At 41.3% G+C, this 22,302-nt stretch overlaps 1 protein-coding gene across 6 annotated transcripts in view; it reads right to left on the bottom strand.

Moving 5' to 3' along the window:
• Positions 1 to 20,702, bottom strand: part of Rims1 (regulating synaptic membrane exocytosis 1) — a 504,676-nt gene extending 483,974 nt beyond the window's left edge. For all 6 annotated transcript variants that reach the window (XM_042687077.1, XM_042687082.1, XM_042687081.1 and 3 more), the window contains exon 1: positions 20,539 to 20,702. In XM_042687077.1, the coding sequence (XP_042543011.1) occupies positions 20,539 to 20,702 (164 nt within the window). The remainder of the gene's footprint in view (positions 1 to 20,538) is intronic.
• Between the last annotated feature and the right edge of the window lie 1,600 nt (positions 20,703 to 22,302).

The raw sequence follows: 22,302 nt of genomic DNA on the forward strand, positions 1-22,302 counted from the left end.
CACACATACACACAAAATGATTATGGGACTAGCAGGTTGTTTAACAGACATTTTGTCAAACAGTTATTTTTTTAATTAGCATTAAGTGGTTGTTCAAAGAGGTTTCAATCCAACATGTCACTTCATGAGTATAATGTAGCTTCATCAATGTCACCCCTTCCATTGTTTTTCCCCATTTCTCTCAACCTCACCCAGCCCCTCAAATTACCTGGCTCCATTTTCCCAGACATACATTGAATGTTTGGACTCATTCACCCATCCCTCCACTGGATGCCAGACAAATGGAAAGTGGAGGGGTGGGCAGTTATTTCTAACATTTTCCTGAAACTGGGGAACAACGTGAACCCTCTTGCTGATTTGCACAGCTTTCCAAATAGTTTTCCTACTAGAAAGTTCTTTCCTATGCCTACATTAGCTCTCCCCTGTTGTCTTTGAGAGACACAGATAGTCATGCTGAAAATTTCTGACTGTCCCATTCAGCTTCCAGCAATTCACAAGAGACTAGAAAGCAGTGGCCTGACTTCTCATCCAGGTTGCTTTTCTGTTCTACTTGAAGAGGACAGGAACCATGCAACCAATAGTTCAGGAAGTGGTAGGAAAGGCACTTTATAGAGTCCAAATGCATCTAATCAAAGGCCGAGTCTGTACTATTTTTTTCCTAATCTACACAGTATAAATTTTATTATCAGCATTGCCAATAGTTAAAAAACCACTCCAGATAAATTAAAAACTAGCTCTGACATGTACATAAAAATTAATAGAGAAAGTCAATAAGCTCAGCAATAACTTACAATATCATATAATTGTCATTAATCTTAGCACACCTCTGGATTTCCTGATGCAAGTCAGAGCAAAAATATTATTTCAATAAACAAATTAATTAATTAAAATGAATAAACTTTTTTGAGAACTCAGAGAGCCCAAAGGAAAAGAGTCAAGAAAGTCGAGCTGGGCACTGGTGGTTCATCCAGGGCAGGAAAGTCTGAGAGACTGTTATCTCTAATCATCTAATCATCCACCAAAAAGCCAGAACTATGGCACAAATGGGAGAGTGCTAGCCTTGAGTGAAAAAGCTTAGGGACAGAGCCCAGGCCCTTCCTGAGTCCAAGCCCCAGGAAAAGCGTGCGCGTGCACACGCACACACGCACATACACACACACACAAAAGAGTGGACAGAAATCAAGGACTTCCTCAGCTACCCTGCGCTGTGGATTTTGCCTAAAAGACATTATTATCTAGGAATCTTTCAAATGCAAGCCATGAAAAGTAGGCCAGTAAATATGAAGGAAAGAAAATTTCAAGCCTGGCATGGTAGCTCGAACCTGTAATCCTTGGATTACTCACAAGGTTAAGATCTGAGGATGGGGGTTTAAAGCCAGCCCTGGCAAGAAAGCCTGTGAGATGCTTATCTTGAGTTAACCAGGAAAATATCAGAAATGGAGCCGTGGCTCCAGTAGTAGAGTACCACCTTTGCCCAAAGAACCTAAGGGAAAGCATTCAGGCCCTGAGTTCAAGTCCTAGGACTGATACCACCCCACCCCCCACAAAAAAAAATAAAGAAAGAAAAAAGTAAACATGATGCAAACTAGGAAAAAGGGTAGAAATATTAATATGAGGAAAATCAAGGAAGTTGAAATTAAACCATATTAAACTTTCTCATTTTACCTTTTAATTATCTCTTACAGGCTTAAATACTCACTCTTGGCAAAACAAACATTTTACTCATTGACTTTGGCTCTAGGTCTTCATTTTCTAAACAAAAATATATGGTGGTAGGAGCAACACTGTAAAAATGTTAATTACCAGATGAAAAGGTTCATTTGGGCTTGAACAAAACATATTGTAACATCATGCTGAAGGGAAAATAATAGGGGTGCTCAAACTTCACCAATTACTGTGTAGCAAACTCAGCATCCTCTTCTTTTCTAAATATACTGTTCTGCCTCATCACTGTTCCTGTTGTGTGCCTTTGTGTATGTGTGTGCCTGTGTGTGTATCTCTGTGTCTCTGTGTGTGCTTCTATATGTGCCTGTGTATGTGTGCTGTGTGTGTGCCTCTGCATGTGTAGCTGTGGTGTGTACCTGTGTGTCTGCATATGCTTGTATTAGGGCTTAAACTCAGTGTCTCAAGCTCTCATTTGTTTTTTTCTCTCAAGGCTGGCACTCTATCACTTGAGCCACACCCCCACTTCCAGTTTTTTTGCTGGTTAATTGGAGATAAGAGTCTCTCACATTTCTCTGCAGAGGTTGGCTTCAAACCTCAATCCTTAGCCACCCGAATAGCTAGGTGTGAGCCACCCATGCCCAGTAACACTGTTCCTGTTTTGTCTGTCACTCCATGGAGCCTACAGTAAGTCAAGTCAATATCTAGATGCAGCTACTCACATGAAGCTGATTGCACCCTGAAAGGCCAACTCTCCTAGAACAAGTCCAAGAGAGAAAATGCTTGCCAGGTAATGCCTACCCCTATCTGTACAGAGCCCCTCCAGAAGTTCTCCCTTCTAGTACTCTTTAGGTGGGGCACAAACCTACAAAGAGGTAGAGCTCAAGGGCCAAACCAAAAAATAAATTATTTTGGCCTGAACTCTGGGCCTGGGCCTAGGTGCTGTCTGTCCTTCAGTTCTTCAGCTGTCTGTGACCTTGAGTTTGCTGGTGATAGTTAACATATTTTTGTTACACCTTTGGTTACCTCTTAAGTATCTTCATACTATGTTTGATCTCAGCAAAAGTGTGTAATTATGATATATTTACATACATACATGTACATGGGTATATGTGCACACGTGTATATGTACACACATGTATATATGTATGTGTGTGTGTGTGTGTGTACATATATATATATATATATATATATATATACATAGTCCTCATCGATCTTAGTTTTGTTTAAAAACATCAGCATTATGTCAACTGTTCTTCGGTATAATTACATGTTCTATTTACATTTAAACAATATTGTACACCAGAGCATTTTACTTTTTAAAAATAATTTTTACATTTTATTCAGCATGTAGTATCAACTATTCAGGAATATCATAGACTTAATGTGGGTTGGGAAAAAATCTTAATTTTTTAAAATAAGGCATTCCTGTAAATAGAATTTGAGTCTCATCACTTGTAGGTATTCTTCTATACTACACACTCAACCTGGGTATTCTTTTCTACTGAATACAGACCGTATGAATTATGCATGTAAATTCTCATGAACTTGTCTGGGATTATAAACTGAAAAGGTGAGCCAAAATGTTGCCTAACAAATGTGAAGAATTAAATCTGTAAGCATAATGTAAGGTAAACCTATTCCAATGTGCAGCTAAAAGAAGGCTTATTACAGTACTGCAACAAAAAGCACACAACTTCTTCTGGGTGTTCCCAAAGCTCAGGTAACTGCATTGTGCTAAAATAACTACAATGAATAAGAATATTCTGTTTCGGTACAATGTAGGAACCAACGCTTCAATTGTTATTCAAAATTCCTTTATACAGTATCAACACAGCAAGTCCTGTACTGTTGAGCTAGAACAAGGCTCACACAGAGTAGATGTACTCAAAAAGACGTGAACATCAGAGCCTTACAAAATAATTATTCTTACAGCCAGAGTGTTAATACTGCTTATATGTTAGGAGTTGTGCAAAGTATATTACATAATCATTGTTATCTCACTTGCCCCTCCCACCCATCTCCATTTCACAGATAAGACAACTCATGTGTGGGAGGGGTGGTGGTGGTGGTGGTGAATGACTTCAATCAAGATCCCATAGTAAGTGGTAGAGCCTCACATTCAAACCCAGGCTTCCTTGAATCTGAAGTCCACACACTTGGGCACTCTCCAACCTACATCTCATAATAGTCGCTTGCTAATGGTAAGGGTTTACATTAGACAAACGGTTATTGTCACTATAGCATCTAGTTTTAGTTATAGCCAAGTTTGTTTCTCAGTTGTCCCCAAGGAACAACTATTTCCTGTATAATCTTAACCTAAAATGTATTTTCTCTAGTTTATTTCCTAGAAAGTAAGGAATAATAACCATCACACAAAGCTTTCTAAAGTAGCTGTACCATATTACATTCCCATATTATGTGGACCATTGGGAATATACTAGATACAACTACTTTCAAAATAATTCTAGTTGCTAATTGCCTTCACTAGTACTTGATATTTCCAATCTTTTCTGCTTTAGGCATCCTGAAGACTATGTCTTATCTTCTTCAAAATACTCTCTTTCATATAGTAAAACAAGATTCTAGTTTTATTTTACCTCCCTGGTCACCTTTTTAGTGTCTGTTCAGGGTCATTACTCCCTTTCATTTTTTAAAAGTGAATTTTCCTTAAGCTTTTTTTCTAGACCTCTTCCTTTTCTGAATTGAATCCCTCATTCTCCCTTACAACTTCATGGCAATCTGTGTACAAGTGACATATATACTTACATTTCAACCCATTCTCTCCACCAAGTCCCTGATCTACATACAACCTGCTTAACTTTTCCTTTTAGATTTCTCAAAGTTAATTACAAAACAAAATAATATTAAACTTTCGATCTCCCTTCTGTTCCAGAAGATTCTCTCCAGAGCTGCAGGCACCAGTTAGAAGTCAATCCATATCCAATCCATTACCAAGAAAAGAATAAAAAGAAAAGGCAAAGCAAAACGAAACAGCCAGGGCTTCTGCTTCAGAAATGTCTCTCAAATTCTACTAATTTTATAGAACCACCAAAGCCCTCGGCTTCTAACATTTCTCACCTAGATTTCTCAGCTAGTAATCTATACATACATGTGTCCTGGGTTTTCACCTGATCTGTTCAAGACACTGAAGGCAGAGAGATCCTTTGTGAAATGTTAGTTTGATTATATCAAACCTCTCTTCAAAACCCACTGGGTCTTCAGAAAGAGGTAAAACTTACTAACTTGACCCAAATCACCTAGCTTCTGCCTATCTCCCTAACATTATCTCAATGGTGGCTTTCTCCTGATTTCACTTCTTCTGCAACGTTGGCTTTCTTCTATGCCTTCCCATCTCAATGGGGCTGTGATACCTACATTTCTCCTAGCACATATCTTACCCCCATTTGCCAAGTTAATCACTACTAATTATCATATCTTAACTCAGTCCTCACTATCATTTCTACAGAAAGCCATTCCTGGACAGTGTATTCTCTGTCAAAAGTCCTGGTTTCTATCATTCTGCTAAAATATGTATTTTTTTGCCCAGCATTTGCCATAGATTTTAACTTTATGGAGACAACTATTTAAAAAAAATGCACCTCATCCTACAAAAAGCAAGAAGCAGAAGCATTATTTCTAACATTATTTCTGGCATATCAGAAGTGCCTGCACTATTTTTGTAAGCATTTTGCTTACCTTTGGTCCTCAGCAACACCTAGACCTGAGTTCCTCCCAGCCCTGGAGTTCCCACCATACATCTGGTCCCTCCCTCTCCCCCCCCCCCATCTGAGCTCCAATCTGCCTACTTCCTTCCCTGAGACCCTGCTGCTAGATAGTGGAGGGTGTCATGTGCTCCCTCTTGGGGGAAATATGGCTCCTCTAATAAACCTTGTAATAATCTTTCTCCTGTTCCTGCCTGCCTCTGCGTGATCCCCTGGGATGGATGTGAAGGACCCTTTCAATTTTCACTTCAAGAATAAATGAATGTGGGGGGCTAGGAAGGTGGCTCAGTGGTAGAGCGCTTGCCTTGCATGCATGAGGCCCTGGGTTCGATTCCTTAGCACCACATAAGCAAAAAGAAAAAAGCTGGAAGTGGCACTGTGGCTAAAGTGGTAGAGTGCTAGCCGTGAGCTGAAGAGCTGAGGGACAGCACCCAGGCCCAGAGTTCAGGCCCTATGACCGGACCCCCCCAAAAAAAGAATAAATGAATGTGGAATCATTCATGTAGCCCTTGAACTGGTTTCTTATTTGAACTGGTTCAGTCATTCTTTGGCCCTTGAACTGATTTCTTATTTGAAACATGAAGGAAAATCAGTTTTCAGCTAGTCAGTGAATCATCTGGGCATGGAATATATATGTATTATTAGTTACACCAGCCATGGCCAGCATGGGACCAATAGATGTTGGACTGTCTCTTCCAGATTGGCTACTTGCATGGAATCTCATAAGAAGGATGATTATTACAATAAACAAGAGAAGACATGCCTGGATCATGCAAATTCTGTAAATGAGATGAACTGACCTCCTTATAAAAATACACTGACTTCACTGTATTCATAAACTGCTTTGGCGAATGGCAACTCCTTTGGACAATGACTTAGAGATAATAAAAAATATTCAAAATAAAAATATATGTTGATCTCATAAAAACAATGGACTAAGTCTTTGGGTATGCAGGTCTGAGAGATTATATGTGTAGTGCACATGTATACATATGTGTCTATGCAGACATAAATTCATGGGCACACACATGGTGATTCATTCCTGTAATACCAGCACTCAGGAGGCTGAGGATCATATGTTCAAGGCCAGCCTGGGCACAAAACAGTGAGACCCTGTCTCAAAACAATGAAACAAACAAAAATGAAAAAGAATTTCATTTTAATGTATACATAATTCAAAAGCATAATAAGAAAAGCTACTTGGAATCATAAATAAATTACTGAAGATTGAAAATGTATTTTTCAGAGAAGTATTAAAAATTTAAAATAAACTTTCACAATTAAGAAATACTGGTATAGTGTAAATATAATTGCTACAAATATATTGGAATGGAAATCGTTAAATAAAATATTTCACAGTCCCTGGCAATGATCCAGGGACTATAATATCAGTATTATTCTGAACAAGACTCAATATCACCAAACCTAAAAATCAACATAGTAATAAGAAGTTTATTTAGAGTTGGCCATAACAGGATGTAATCTTAAAAAGGGAGTAAATCAGATCAGAACTGGAAAGTTGGTAGTTACAATTACAGCCATGTAATGGAGAGAGCGCGAGAGCGAGACAGCGAGAGAGAGAGAGAGAGAGAGAAAGAGAGAGAGAGAGAGAGAGAGAGAGAGAGAGAGAGAGAGAGAGCAAACACTAGATGAAGACCCAGAACATCTGCAGGACAAGAAGGAGTGGGCTGCACCTTGCTTTTCATTTCTGAACAATGAAAGCCTGAAAGACTTGGGATAAATCTTTAGTGGCTAACCTGTTTGTTGCTATCTCCATAGTCAACTCTTATCAGTTGATGACCTAAAGCACTATGCTTAGAAAAGTACTTATTAGTGATGTTGCTGTCAGTACAGGACTTTGCATGTGAACTAGGTATTACCCATCAGCATACCAATGGAATCCAGTTTCTGAAGTGCAGAGATCCTTGGTGATTAAGGGCACACAGACTGTTCAATACAGTGAAACAAATACTTGTTGAGGCCCTGGTCTCAGAGCGAGGCAGCAGAAATAAACCTAACCGATATAAGACATCTGCTTTTAAAGAGTTTTTAAGTCTAACGGATTACTTCACTGAGGTGTATTGTTTTGATTAAAACTATAATCAGTCTAACACTTAATGATAATGTACATCCAATCAAATACTAAATATCAGATGAGAAATGAAAGTATATGCATTATGCTGTTACTAAAGTTAGTGATGTATTAATTTTTAATTTTTTGTTTTGTTTTGTTTTTGGTGCTAGCCCTGGGGCTTGAATTCAGTGCCTGGCAATGTCTTTGAGCTTTTTTGCTTATAGCTAGCACTCTACCATTTGAGCCACAGCTTTACTACCAGCTTTCTCATGGTTAACTGTAGCTAAGTCTCATGGATTTTGCTGCCTGAGTTGTCTGATTCTCAGATCTCAGCCTCCTGAGTAGCTAGGATTATAGGTGTGAGCCACTGGCACCCAGCATTTTTGATATTATTTTCATATATCCTCTCACACTGAGATTCAGGAACATTCACTAAGTTGTCTGCCACAAACAGCAGATCAGAAAATTTTATCTCATATCCAATACTTATTTCTTCATCAATTCTGTTCAGTCTGCTTTTCTCACATTTTGTTTTCAGAACAGAATTTGTTGACTGAGTGCCCAAGGTTAAAATAAGGGTCTCACTCTATCCCCACTTCATTTTCCTAGGCGATACCCCAGTCTACATATTCTGTAGATATTAAGTATAAAACTGGGAGGTCTGAGAAGATATACTGGATGAGGTAATTTGAAAGGCTGTGTACAGATTAAAAAGGAATTTTCTGAAAAGCATGAGTGAAATCACTACGTTGTGACACAGTGATGAGAATTAGGTCAGGAAGACTGTAGCAGGAAGGGATGCATGGATCAGAGAAAGAAAGTGATTGGACACAGATCATTAAGATTAAACTTTACCCTGGAAGAAGGCTGGTTTTCTTTTTTTTTGTTATTGTTATTTGTTTGTGTTCGTGGTACCAGTCTTAGAGCTTAAACTCAGAGCCTGGGTGCTGTCCCTGAGCTCTCTCTCTCTCTTTTTTTTTTTTTTTTTTTTGTCGGTCATGTGGCTTGAACTCTTGGCTTGGGCACTGTCCCTCTGCTCTTCAGCTCAAGGCGAGTGCTCTACCACTTGAGCCACAGTGCCACTTCTGGTTTTCTGGTAGTTAATTGGAGATAAGAATTTCATGGACTTTCCTCCCCCAGCTGGCTTTGAACCTCCATCCTCAGATCTCAGCTTCCTGAATTGCTAGGATTATAGGCATGAGCTACCAGCTGTCCCTGAACTTTTGTGCTCAAGGCTAGTCCTCTACCACTTTGAGACACACCTTCATTTCCAGCTTTTTTGGTAGTTAATCAGAGATGAGTATTTTCTGGCTGTTTCTGTCCAGGCTGGATTTGAGCCTCAATCCTCATATCTCAGCCTCTTGAAAATCTAAGATTACAGGTGTGAATCACTGGCTGAAGAAGGCTGTTTTATGCAGGACAGGGAATACAAGAAAGTACTATCCTATACAAAAGGCCAAGCAATTTATGATAGAGTGCAAAAGGTTTGGAGTTACCTTATAGACATCCAAGAAGTGTAATAGATGGTACATGATATGAATTCAGAATTTTGCAGAAAATTATAATGTATTAATATATATTTTAGTCTCTTTGATATATGTGTGGTTAAAACCACTATTTGAAGTTGACAAGGAACTAGACATAAAATGGAAAGAACAAAGGCTGAGACTAGAATCTAGGAGAAGACCAATGTTTGAGGTTTAAGAGAAGACAAAATGGGGAAATTAGAAAAATTGATGGCAAATTAGAAGGAAACAGAATTATAAAAGCAAGGCTAAGAACAAGCTTCAAATCCATCTTCAGGTCCTATTACAATTATTTATTTTGTACTATACTCCCTAGTAGTTTCCTAAATATATGCCACACTCATAAAAAATGTTGGTTAGTGTATACTAACAGTTCTTATTAAATATTTTTTAAAATGTACTTCCTTACCAGGTAGAATATTTATTTTTTCTTTTGCATAATTGTGAGATTTTTGCTTGTTTAGGGTTTTGCATGTGGGATCCCTCGAGAAATAAACTATGCAACCTGAATGGAATACAGGGACTAGCCACTTCCCGGATTCTCAGTCACAGCTGCATTCAACTATGCCTATGAAAGCTTAGGTCTCTCCTGCTCTTCCAAATGCCATGGCCTCCATCTCTAGTACCTGTGTCTGCAACATTACTTACACTATAGTAGCACTTTCCACATCAGAATCAACTTCTTACCCCAGGTGGTAAGCTTGCACCCCAAGTGGCTAGATTGGGCCTTGCGTAAACAAACATCTATTGAGTCAAATATTTAGCCTCATTATATTAAAATTTTACTCAGTTAATTTTTTTTTTTGGGGGTCCGGTCGTGGGGCCTGAACTCTGGGCCTGGGTGCTATCCCTCAGCTCTTCAGCTCAAGGCTAGTGCTCTACCACTTGAGCCACAGCACCACGTCCAGCTTTTTTCTTTTTGCTTATGTGGTGCTGAGGATTTGAACCCAGGGTCTCAAGCATGCAAGGCAAGCGCTCTACCACTGAGCCACCTTCTCAGCCCCTACTCAGTTAATTTTTAAGTGACATTTTCATAAAAGTTGGCACAATAGTCCCATAGGACTTCAAAGTAAAAGACATTTATGATTTTTGCTTTTAAACAAGACTTTAATATCCAAAATAAAAGAAACTGTTCATTTCATAGTCTTTCTATTCAAATGCCAAGATATAAAATACATGCATTTTTTCCAGAAAAGAAAGGTGAGGAAAGAGGAGCTAAGCTCCAATATATTACAATACATGGGATAACAGAGGAAGATAAATCCGCTAAGCTCTCTGAAATATAAAAGAAAAAATCATTTGATTAGTTCACTTTTTTAAAAATTCCCTTTCCGCCAATACTTCAAGTAATCTTTCTGATCTAGAGAGACCTCTAAGTGTAGATGTATACTGTATTTAGATATATACTATAAAGAAATATACATATACAAATACATACATATGCTAAACTTTTTAAATATTAAGAAGTGTAGGTATATTTATATAGCCATATATAAATATACATATATAGATGTAAGATATTAATATGTATACAGATTGGATAGTTCAAGTAAAATCTGACTACCATTTCTAAAATGTTCATTGCAACTTTTAAAAAGTTTCTAATTCATTTTTTAAAAGTTGTGACATGTAACAAAAACAATACTGTAGCTCACAATGGTTGTGTACCAGTAAGTTACAACCTCAAAATAACCTGATTTCACCAAGGGCTGGTAGCTGACTCCTGTAGCCCTAGCTTCTCAGAAGGCTGAGATCAGATCAAGGTTCAAAACCAAAAATCTTTTAAACTCCAGAAAAAAGTCAGAACTGGAGGCATGGTTCAAATGGTACAGTGTTAACTCTAAGGAAAAAGTTAGGCATCAGCATTAGGTCCGGAATTCAAGCCAAAGAACCAGCAGAAAATAATCCTTTCTTTCTTGAAATTAGAAATAGTCTTTAAATATTAATCAATAATACAAGGGAACAGAAATACAAGCTGAAAAATAAACAAGTAGACTACACAGAGTATAGCAAATGCAGCAAGAAAAGCATCTGTAGATGCAACTATGCATATTATATATGAGTCCCTTGGCAGAAACTAATCAGCTTAGTCACCAATGATTTTTAAATAATTTTTGGGGGTGTGGCTCTGGAGCTTGAACTTAGGGCCCTGGGTGCTAACACTGAATTTTTTTTGCTCTACCACTTGAGCCACAGTGCCTCTTCCAGTTTTTTTCTGAGTGGTTTATTGGAGTCTTAATGGACTTTCTTGCTGGGGCTGGGTTTGAAACCGTATTCTCAGATCTCAGTGAGCCACCAGCACCCATCAAGAAATAAAATAAAATAGATCTTAAAAGATTTATTTTAATCAAAAGGTTGCTTGCATTGTATATGGATAAGGCACACTTGAAGACTATTAATTACTTGACTTCATAAAGTATAAAATGAATAATTTGGGAAGGATAAGCAAGATTATAAAGAGAAGACAATATAATTTGTCATCTAGGTTGAAACTTCAAACTTGAGAGAAGTACTTTCCCTAGTCATAGCAGGAAATTGGTGTAAACAAATGAAGGCACATCAATGCACAAGTCACTTCAAAACAATGTGAGTTTTTCTTTAAATAACCAGGAAGTTTCACAAAAAAGAAACAGAAGTAGAAAAATGTCAGCCAGGGTAAATAATGCCTATAATCCTAGGTACTCAGGAAGCTGAGATCTAAGGATAGTGGATCTAAGCCAACCCAGGCAGGAATATCCATGAGATTCTTATCTCTAATTAACCTCCAAAGAACTGAGAGTAGAGTGTAGCTCAAGTGGTAGAGCACTAGCCTTGAGCAAAGAAGCTCAGGGACAGTGCCCTGGCCCTGAGTTAAAGCCCCAGGACTGACACCAACAAAAAAAAAAAAAAAAGGAGGAAGAAGAGGAGGAGGAGGAGGAAGAAAAGGAGGAGGAGGAGGAAGAGGAGGAAAAGGAGGAGGAGGAGGAAGAAGAAAATGAACATCTCAAATCAGTTCTGCAATCCACTCCCGTCTTGTAATCAAGCAAAAACTGACTTCCACCAAAATAAATACAAACTTGATCCAAGAGGGTGAGATTGCAAATATATTCAATTAAATTTATGTAAAGATGCAATATCCTATAGACAGTATAGATTTATACACATATATCATCTGAGGCATGGTTTTTAATTATGAGACTCCAGTGACTGTAATGTGTGTGTGTTTTTTTTTGTCGGTCGTGGGGCTTGAACTCTGGGTCTGGGCGCTGTCCCTCAGCTCTTCAGCTCAAGGCGAGTGCTCTACCACTTGAGCTACAGTGCCACTTCCGACTGTAATGTTTTTTAAAGCACACAGGTAACATCATTTTACTGGACATTTCTTACTGTATAATTAAAATGTTTAATTTCTCTATGCAGCAACATATGCATGTGTTACTATAATATTTTAAACACATTTGACACAGGAAAATAATCATGTGTACTTCGTGGAAAACTTTCCAGAGATATCTAGCAATTTTTTAACCTATAAAAAATTGGTATCTGTAAGCTAAAGATAATTGGCCTACAGAGTTTAAAATTGGAGAGTTAGTCATCAATAAAGATGACTGGTCATTTTCATATTTTAAAAAAGGAACATGAGACCATACCAACAGGAAACCTAAGGTTTTTAGTTCAGAAATATTCCTTGATAGTTAATGAGAAAGAAAGAAAATTAGCAAGAAGATTGGCTCTGGAATCCTTTTCCCTTTAACTTGTTGCCCAATTCTTACCTTGGTGTAGCTGAAACCCTGCCATACTGCATGGGCCTATTGATAGTGTAGATCTCTACGGATCTTCAAAAACCATAGCAAAAGATGATCCTGGGGCTCATCTATATTTTCAAAAAGTAAATAATGGTATTTTTGGGGGCACAGTAATTTGAAGTTTAAAAATGTCTTAATTTTACTATACTGAGGCCTCAAATTAGAAGGGAAAAATTATAAAGTGAATTGATGACAGAGAAATTAATACCGAATGAGTTAACATGTTACTGTGCATACCTATAAACAGTGATGGTGTTAGCAGGGCTCCAGTGTCTCATACCAATTATCTTAGCTACACAGGAGGCTGAGATCTGAGAATCACAGTTCCAGGGCCAGCTGGGGTCTAATCTATGAACTCTAATCTCTAAATATCCAATAAAAAGCCAGAAGTGGAGACGTGGCTCACATGTCAGAGGGCAGCCCTGAGTGAAAAAGCCTGGCAAGAGTGCAAAACCCAGAGTTCAGTCCCCAGTGTCCGTCTGTCTGTCTCTATCTCTGTCTCTGTCTCTGTTTCTCTTCTCTCTCTCTCTCTCTTTCTCTCTCTCTCTCTCTCTCTCTCTCACATACACACACACACACACACACACACACACACACACACACACAAACTAGTGATAAGACCAAAATCTAGTCCAATCTAGTCAGTTATCTATTGATGGAGTAATGCCCTCTCTATCAGGCAGTTTTTAAATGCTAGGAACCATAGTCATCAGTCAACATTGCTCTAAAAAGAGGACTCTCTGCCGTGTGCCAATGGAGCACACCTGTAATCCAGACTACTAGATACTGAGATCTAAGGATTGTGATTCAAAGCCAGACTGTCAGTAAAGTCCATGGAACTTTTATCTACAAATAAGAATAATTTTTTTAAAAGCCAGAAGTGAAGTGGTGGCTCAAGTGGTAGATCACTAGACTTGAGTAAAAATGCTAAGGGAGGGCTGGGAAGGTGGCTCAGTGGTAGAGCGCTTGCCTTGCATGCCTGAGGCCCTGGGTTCGATTCCTCAGCACCACATAAGCAAAAAGAAAAAAGCCAGAAGTGGTGCTGTGGCTCAAGTGGTAGAGCGCTATCTGTGGTAGAGCTGAAGAGCTGAGGGACAGCACCCAGGCCCAGAGTTCAGGCCCCATGACCGGACCCAAAAAAAAAAAAAAACGCTAAGGGACAAGGCCTAGGACCTGAGACAAGCCCCCCATAACTAGCACCAAAAAAGGTAAAGAGAACATGTTCTTTATCCTACTCAGGCAGAACAAGGTCCAATCTGATTTTAATATCTTAATAAAACTCAATTGGCTGCTGGTGGCCCATGCCTGTAATCCTAGCTATTCAGGAGGCTGAGATCTGAAGAGCATGGATCAAACCCGGATGGGCAGGAAAGTTCATGAGACACTTATCTCCAATTAACAACCAGAAAACCAGAAGTAGAGCTATGGCTCAAAGTGATAGAGTGCTAGCCTGAACAAAAGACCTCAGGCCCTAAGTTCAAGCCCCATGACCAAACCCCCCCCCAAAAAAAATCATTCTTACATATTGTTTAATCAATATGTGATATTTTATTAAAAGTATCAAGAGCAATAATATGAAGAGATTACCGTATAGGGGAGAATAGTAGGAAAATGCTAAGGCATTAAAGATGCCCAGGAATAAATTGAGCGAGTCATGGAGCATGTGTGACCAGAACAAGCCAGCTCAGACAGGAAAACTCAGAAAAGTTTCCTAAGTGCCAGCAACCACACCAAGTTTTTCTCTTGTTCTTTTGAAACTTTGGTCTTTAAACCTAGTATCAAATTCCATGAACCAATGTCTACTTCAGCTGGGAATTCTACTGAGATTAGAATCTAATAACTACTGACAGGCTGGACATCAAAAGGTAAGCCCAAGAACAGAGTAAAATTTGTAAACATCCAGCCAAATGCCTGATAGATAGAAGTTAAACAACAAGTGTTAGTATCACACCTCAATAGACAAAATAAACAAACCAAAACATTTATGCCCTTACATCTTGGTGCACTTTTTGAAGACTAATAAAAGACAACAAAAGAATAGGCTTCCAGTACACGAGTCTTGTGCCTGTAATTATAGCTACTCAGGAGGTGGAGGTCCAAGAATCTCATTTCAAAGCCAACACAGGGGTAAAAGTCCATGAGACTCTTACCTTCAATTAAGCAGCAAAAAGCTCAAAGTGAAGCAGTGGCTCAAGTGGTAAAACTCTACCTTGAGAAAAAAGCTCCAAGTCCTGAGTTCAAGCTGTAGGACCAACACTTAAAAATAAAATATCATGAGTTGGATTCAATGTATATGGGTCTGGAAATTGATTACTCTAGTTGTTATGTGACTTGGGCAAATTTCATTTGACTTTCAGGACCAACTCTAAAATATCTAATTTATATCACAGAGCCAAACATAAACAGGTCCTTAAAAATAGACTATAATCCATAAAGATAAATGAAAAGCAACACAATAGATTTTATAATCCATGACACAGCAAACCAATCCATATGCTTTTTATAGATGTAAGAGGACAGTGATGGGATTTTAGAAACTCCCATTGGATAAATCATTCTTCCTATTTAAGAAATTGAGCAAATATCTCTAAGATGCTGTATCTCCATTGTTCAAGTTGGCATGCCATATAGAGGTCACACTGGCTTCCATCTTGTATTTCTAATTTACTAATTTAATTACTTAAATGATGATACCTTTATAATTTCTGGTTAAGGAGAAATTCATACAAATATAAAGGGTGATAATACAGATGCACAAAAATCATGACCTAATAATTGTCTCCATTCTCATTGATAACTCCTCATATTTGCCATATTTTAGGTTTCTCTTTTCTAAATTTTTCTCCATGAATATTTGTAAACTCATACATTTGTAAAGAAACACATTTGCTAAGACAGGTTTATGTTAGAAATGGAAACCTAAAATAGAGTTCACAATTAACTTTCCCCATGGTTAGTCCTGCCTACAAATAGTGTAAGGAGGCTTGAACTCCAAGGAAAAAGGGTATGTTTTGTCCCCAGGTCTTTTCTGCACTGTGAAACAGGTAGACACCTGCTTATGCTTTATCCTCTTCTGTCTTCACTAATTACCTCATTGCTTTTCCTTTTCATCAATCCCTGTCTTCACAACAGGATAAAATATACCTGGTTGTAGGATACAGATCTCTTTTTCAAAGACAATTTGATAATATCTTCATTTTCCCCTCTCTTCTTTCCATTCTTTCCCTACTTAAATGAGCCTTTTGACTACATTTCAAGCTACAAAAACAACAACAACAACAACAAAACTAGGTTTCATATTAGAGAGAGAAAAGCTCAATATCAATATTCTTCCTAAATCAACACTACAGGTTATTTGGCTTTGTTTTTGTTTTGTTTCATTTTGTTCTATTTTGGTGCTGTCCTGGGGCTTGAACTCAGTGCCTGGGCGCTACTCCTGAGCTATTTTGCTGAAAGATAGCATTCTACCACCTTGAACCACAGCTCTACTTCCAGCTTTTTGGTAGCTAATTGTAGGTGAGAGTCTCATGGATTTTCCTGCCCATCTGTCTTCAAACCTTGAGCCTCAGATCTTAGCCTCCTGAGTAGTTAGGATTACAGGCATGAGACACAGGCACCTGGAAAAAACTAGTATTAATTTTTATTCATTTATCTTATTTCCTTCATGAGAAGGAGAATATAAGTAGAAGAGTTTCTAAGACTTGTTTCCTTCTTTTTCTTTTTTCAATTGAAAAACAGAACCAAACAAACAAGCGTAATATTGTAGTCTGAAACGCATTCAAAGGCTTACTTTAAAATTAGGATATCATATTGTCTTTGGAACAGAGACATGTATCCTATAAGCAAATATATTCTGTCATATTTTTAAACAAGGATTGATGAAAAGATGGGAAAAGTGTCTTGGAAACATTTGGACTTAGACTAAAAGGTCTGAGTTAATCCTGGCTGGGTCATGTTTGTGAGTCAAAGTAGGAAACTACTGGAACTCTAGAGTATGTGGTGAAGACTTGAGAATTGCAACAACTGGCTTACCATGAAATCCCAAGTATTTATATATGTACATTTGCCTAAGTCACCAATTTGGTATTAGATGAAGTAACTACTTAGGGCAATGGCTGGCATGAGGTAAATACTCAGTGTTATTTTATTAACTATTTTAATATGATTCTTGTACACTTTCCTCAAACCATCCCTTAAGTTTCTTCTTCTGATTTTTCTCTTCTCTGACTATTCTGTAGCTCCTTTCACTATGAAGTTTTTATAGAAAAGGAATAAGATTTTATATCTAATGAGATCTTTACTGATTTAGGTGTCAGATAATGCAGTTTTCACTCCATGTAATATATTGGCTTATGATGTCTAGAGACAGTAACTGGAAGGAGTATTTATTGAGGAAGTTAGGTTCTAAAAAGGTTCCAATATTCTCTCTCTCTCTCTCTCTCTCTCTCTCACACACACACACACACACACACACACACACACACACACACACACTGCTACTAAGATTAAGAAAATACCTCTAATTTCCAGATAATTAAAGCAATCACTAAATATAGTTCGCAAGAGTCAACTACCTTAGTTATATGGCAATCATATATTAAATTAGTGCACTCTGGCAAAAATTAATTTATTTTTATGATTAAAATACTTTTAACTCCACATAAAGATTTTCTAAAATCTTGAGGTGAAGGTAGCTTGATTTTTCCTTTTCTATATTGTCTGACATTATCAAATCTAAATCCAAGTAGCAATTCACAAGCCAGACCAACGGAACTATACACAAATATTTTCATGGACATGTTGAGATGTTGCTTGGGCATATTCAACCCTCAATTTTCTCATTCTATTAATGCCTATCTTTACACCTTGTGGAGAGTCAGGAAACATACATTTTAGATCTTGTACTGTGATGGCAAACATGAGCTTGAAGTTTGCCTATTCTGTTGTAGGACTTTAGCTTTATAAGGTCCTTACTGAAAATAATGTTTCATATATAGTATATGATGATGGACCAATATTACCACAAAAATACTTTTCTGACTTAAAAAATATCCCAAGGCTGTTAATTTCCAAATCTATTTTCAAGTTTAGGAAAGGTTCCTACCCATGACCACATGTGTGTTTGTGTTTGTGTCTATGTGTGTGATGTGATTAGTCCCTATGATCTCCACTTTTTAAGACATAAATTTCCATATAAATCACAGGACAGCACTATTTCACTAACAGCAGACATTATGACATGTTTACATGACAGCAAGCTGAGATCCCCAAGCACTCACTAACCCATCACTGCACAAAAGGCCAAGACATTAACAGCAGGGCTGATTGATAAAATTAATGCAGAAGTACAGGATTATAGAAGACTGTTGTATAACAGCATCACCACATTCTGCAATATTCTGTGACTCCATGCAATAAAGGAATAAATATTTTGCAAGGCAGTGAGATAAAAATCAGTGGAAAAAGATGTGTTGGAGAGGAGTAGTTAGCTAGTGCTCCTAATTTTATCTGTCCACATGAGCCCCTATAATTTTACAATGTGGCCCTAGTCATTTAGTAGGCATGGAATTCTGTCCTAAAACCCCCTCCACTCTCACTTAAGCTCCATTGCTCTCCACCATGCTTCTAACAGCCAATGACAAGGTGTAATGGTCACTACTTTGTACTGTGGGTTTTTTTTTCCTATCTGAACTCTTGTCAAGCAGCAGTCCGGAATTGTCACTACCTGCTGGTGGCCTCTATCCACCTGCTGTCTGCAGCAAACACACCCAAAGGAACAGCAGCAAATCTGAAAACCCTGGCCAATGGAAGAGAATCCAGGACAGGTGGCAGAGAGGCTGTGCAATCAGTGAGGACAGACGAACTGACAACCAGACAGACAGACAGCAGCACCATCAGAGACAATCCATTACTTCCAGTCTCAGAAGAGGGGAAGCCTGCAGCACCAGGGATGTCATTCTTCCACTAGGGACAGGCAGCAGATTAACTAGAGTTTTGCCTCCCACAAGCCGGCAGGCTTAAAGTATTTTTAATTTTTATTTTTTATTTTTTTGGTGAGGGTGGGTGGGGGCAGCGAGAGGGAGCAGGGTATTCAGAAACCTGCTGCTGTTTGATAAAACCAGGCCAGCTCTGGCAACAGATTTTTTTCTTCTTCTTCTAAATCTATAATGCAAGGGAAGAGATGACTGGATTTCTACTATTTCCCTGTGGCTTGACACCCACCTCATCCCCTCCCTCATGCCCCTCACACACACTTTAGGTGGCAATTGCACTTGCACTTGTTGGGGACCCATCAGTCTGTGAACAGCCTCCCTCTATTCCTCTCCTGGAGGCACTGCTGCAGGGAGGGGGATCTGAACCTTCCCTGGCAGCATCTTCTCTCCAGTAGGCAATTGTAAGGGGGCTGGAGAGAGGCTCTGCTGAGGGTGCTCTGTGCCCTCCGGTCACCCCTGCTCCTTCCCCCATGGTTCTTCCCAACCAGCTAACTCCAAATGCAACAGGTTCCCTTTGGCTCTCCATACCAATGGCCTGCTCCAGATTCACCTTCCAGCTAAGGAGTCTATTCCAGTCAGGTGATCTAAATTCCCCCAACCCAGAGTGGGGAACTTTCCTGATACAGTGAAGGCTTGCCGTGGAAGGGCAGGCTCGCAGTCTCCATCAGCTGCACTTCACAGGTGATGCTAAGGAACCAGGAAAGCCAGCCTGGATTGCCAGTACCTTGGAAGCAGTTTTGTCCGAGGCAGGCCAAAGCACAGTGTTACACACTCCTGCACCACTAGCAAGCAGCCCTTTCCCCTCTTCATCCTCAGGAAAATGGGGCACTAGCAGAGATGCCCTAGAGGGCAGATGGGTTCTAAAGAGGAGATGATGTGTGCAAATATTCAGTCCCTTCTGGGGCTGCTTCCTTTAGCAATTGAACAGGCCTCAGAGGTTTCTTGGAAACCAGTAAAGAAAAGGCTCTATTCTCTTTTTCGTTTTTGAAATTCAGGACAGACTCTCCCTCAGCATCTCCCATGATTAAAAACTTTGTATTGCCAATGGCATCGTGTATAGGTAAGATCTGTCTCCATACAGGTATTCTGTGCAGAAGACTAGGAATAAAAATGAAACTGGCAGAGGCAGGTTACCAAAGATGGCAACTGCCCTCCCTCCCCCCCCCAAAAAAAAGACCCAGCCTTGATCTGTGAGATGAATGAGTACCCAAATGAACACTAAAAATAAGCTTTTTGATTATATAAACACCAGCACCCTTCACTGGGCTAACTCAGACCTTCCAAACAACTCTAAAAGAGGAGCTGTCTTCCGCACCCCCAGCACCTCTTCATCCCACCTCCCCTCCCTCTGCTCACCCCTTGGCCCCAATCCTGCCCCCAACCCAGACCCTTCCACTCCGGGGGCTCAGTGTCTCTCAGCTACCACACACCCCACCAAGACCAGGGTAGCCCCTGCCCACCCAATCCTCCGGAGCACCCCAATCTCAAGCTCTCCTCTCCCCGCTCTTAGGATCTTGATTTCACTGGCATCCTGTCCCTTCCTCTGGACCCCTTAACCTTTTCTCGCCTCAAGCCCAAGGCCTCTGCCCCCCACCCTCGGGCGGGCATCTCCACCCTCCCCCCCCACTCTGCCGCCCCTCCCCCACACTTGGCCAGGAGGACAGGGTGAGTGAGTGGTGAATGGACCTGAGGAGGCATGGGGGGAAGGATGGAGGGAGGGAAGGTATTAAGGATGGATGGATGGATGGATGGCCCGGCTGGCTGGGGCTGGCTTACTTAAGCATGGCTTCTTCTTTTTCCTCCTCTTCCTTCTGCCGGTCCATCACTGCCATGATGATGTTTCTCTCCTCCTCGGTCAGGTGGCTCAGGTCCGGCAGCTCTTGCATGGGGGGAGGCACCGTGGGTGGGCGAGGACCTCGGGGCCCCACGGCCGAGGACATTTTCGTGGCCTGCCCGCCCCCTCCGCTCGCGCTCTCCGCCGGCTCTCCCGCTCGGTCTGGCTCTCTCCGGGTCTCACCTTTCGGCCGCACGCCCGGCAGCGCGCCCTGCTCTCGGGGTCACAGCGGAGCCCTCCCGGCCGGCGCCGCGGAGCCGGGGAGAGCCGGAGCCCCGTCCGTCATGGTGGTGCGCCCGCACCGCGCGCCGAGCTGCCTTTGTTTTGGTCGCCCTGGCGAGGCTGGAGCCGCCCGGCCGTCTCCCGCAGCCAGGCTCGGCCGGCGGGGGCGCGGCGGGGACCGGCGGGGGCGCGGCGGGCGCCGGCCAGCCGACAGGGGCGAGGGCTCCGCGGGCTCCGCGGGGCTCCCAGGCGGGCGGGCAGGCGTCTCCGGCTGGGGCGCGCCGGGCGCGGGGCGCTGGGCGCGGGGCGGGGCGCGGCGCCCGGGGAGGGGGCTGGCGGGCGGGCCGGGCCGCCTCCGGCTCGGGGCTGCCGGCCGAGGAGAGGCAGAGTTTGGGCGTCAGTTAGGCGGAGTCTCCCCGAGGCTTCGCTCCCCGGCGCTGCCGCCGCCGCCGCTCGCAGACATCGCCGCCAGCCGCCGAGCCCCGAGCGGAGCCGCTCCGCCCACGGGCACCACCCGCCCACTCCCCGGGTCCGAGCCACGCGTGCCCGGCGCCACCCCGCCCGCGCTCGCCAACGTGCGCGCCGTGGCGCGCCCTCCCCAGGTACCCCCCACCCGTGAGTCATCCTTCCCGGGTCCCCGCCCGTGTCACCCTCCCCGGCCCTATTTTTCCAAGGGTTGTATTCACCACCACCACCATCACCATCCTCCTCATCCTCACCACCATCTTCCTCCCAGAGCACGTTGATAGTATCTGAAGACCCACGGTATTTGGAAGGGCTGGATGGATCGCCTCTGGACCATCCCCCACCCTTCTTGCTACCATGTCTTTCTCATGTCAGTGGAGTGTTCACAGTCAAAAACAATGTGGAGTTCTGGATAATTCTCACACACGCGCGCACACACGCTCTTCACTGCGGTGTCTTTTCTTGACACACTCTGTAGGTCTGATCCCCTCACCATGCCTTTCCACACAGGAACTCTGAGTTGCCATTGGAGACTCGGGTCAGCCCCTCGCGCCAGCTTGCTGCACTCTGGCGCTGGTGAATGGGGTATCTACTCCAGCTCCTCCAGTCATCGCGTCCTCACTGCCTCTCAGCTTCCATAGGCACTTCTTCCAAACCCCAATCCCAGACTAGAAAAACACCCAACCACATCCCATTGAATTTAAGAAGCTTCTGCTTAATGCCAACTTCAATGACAGGTATGAAGGACGAGCATCTCTTGCTGATAAAGGCAAAAATTAATAGACAATCCTTTCCAAATAAGTAATATTATCAGCTTTGAAACCTGGAGACTGAATTTTGTTAATGCAATTACGAAACAATCAATATAGAAAAAGGCTCAAATGGAGCAAATTCCTAGTGAGGACCTCTTGGAAATGGTGATGACAGCTGATAGGTTTCTCTCCTGGGAAATTCTTTTTCTAGTTCCAGGAGGGAATTAGTATTCTTTCTTATTTGCCCCCCCCCCCCCGCCCACCTCC

The sequence above is a fragment of the Dipodomys spectabilis genome, unplaced genomic scaffold (assembly GCF_019054845.1).
Source record: "Dipodomys spectabilis isolate Male_0828 unplaced genomic scaffold, ASM1905484v1 ptg000102l, whole genome shotgun sequence".
NCBI classification, from domain to species: domain Eukaryota; kingdom Metazoa; phylum Chordata; class Mammalia; order Rodentia; family Heteromyidae; genus Dipodomys; species Dipodomys spectabilis.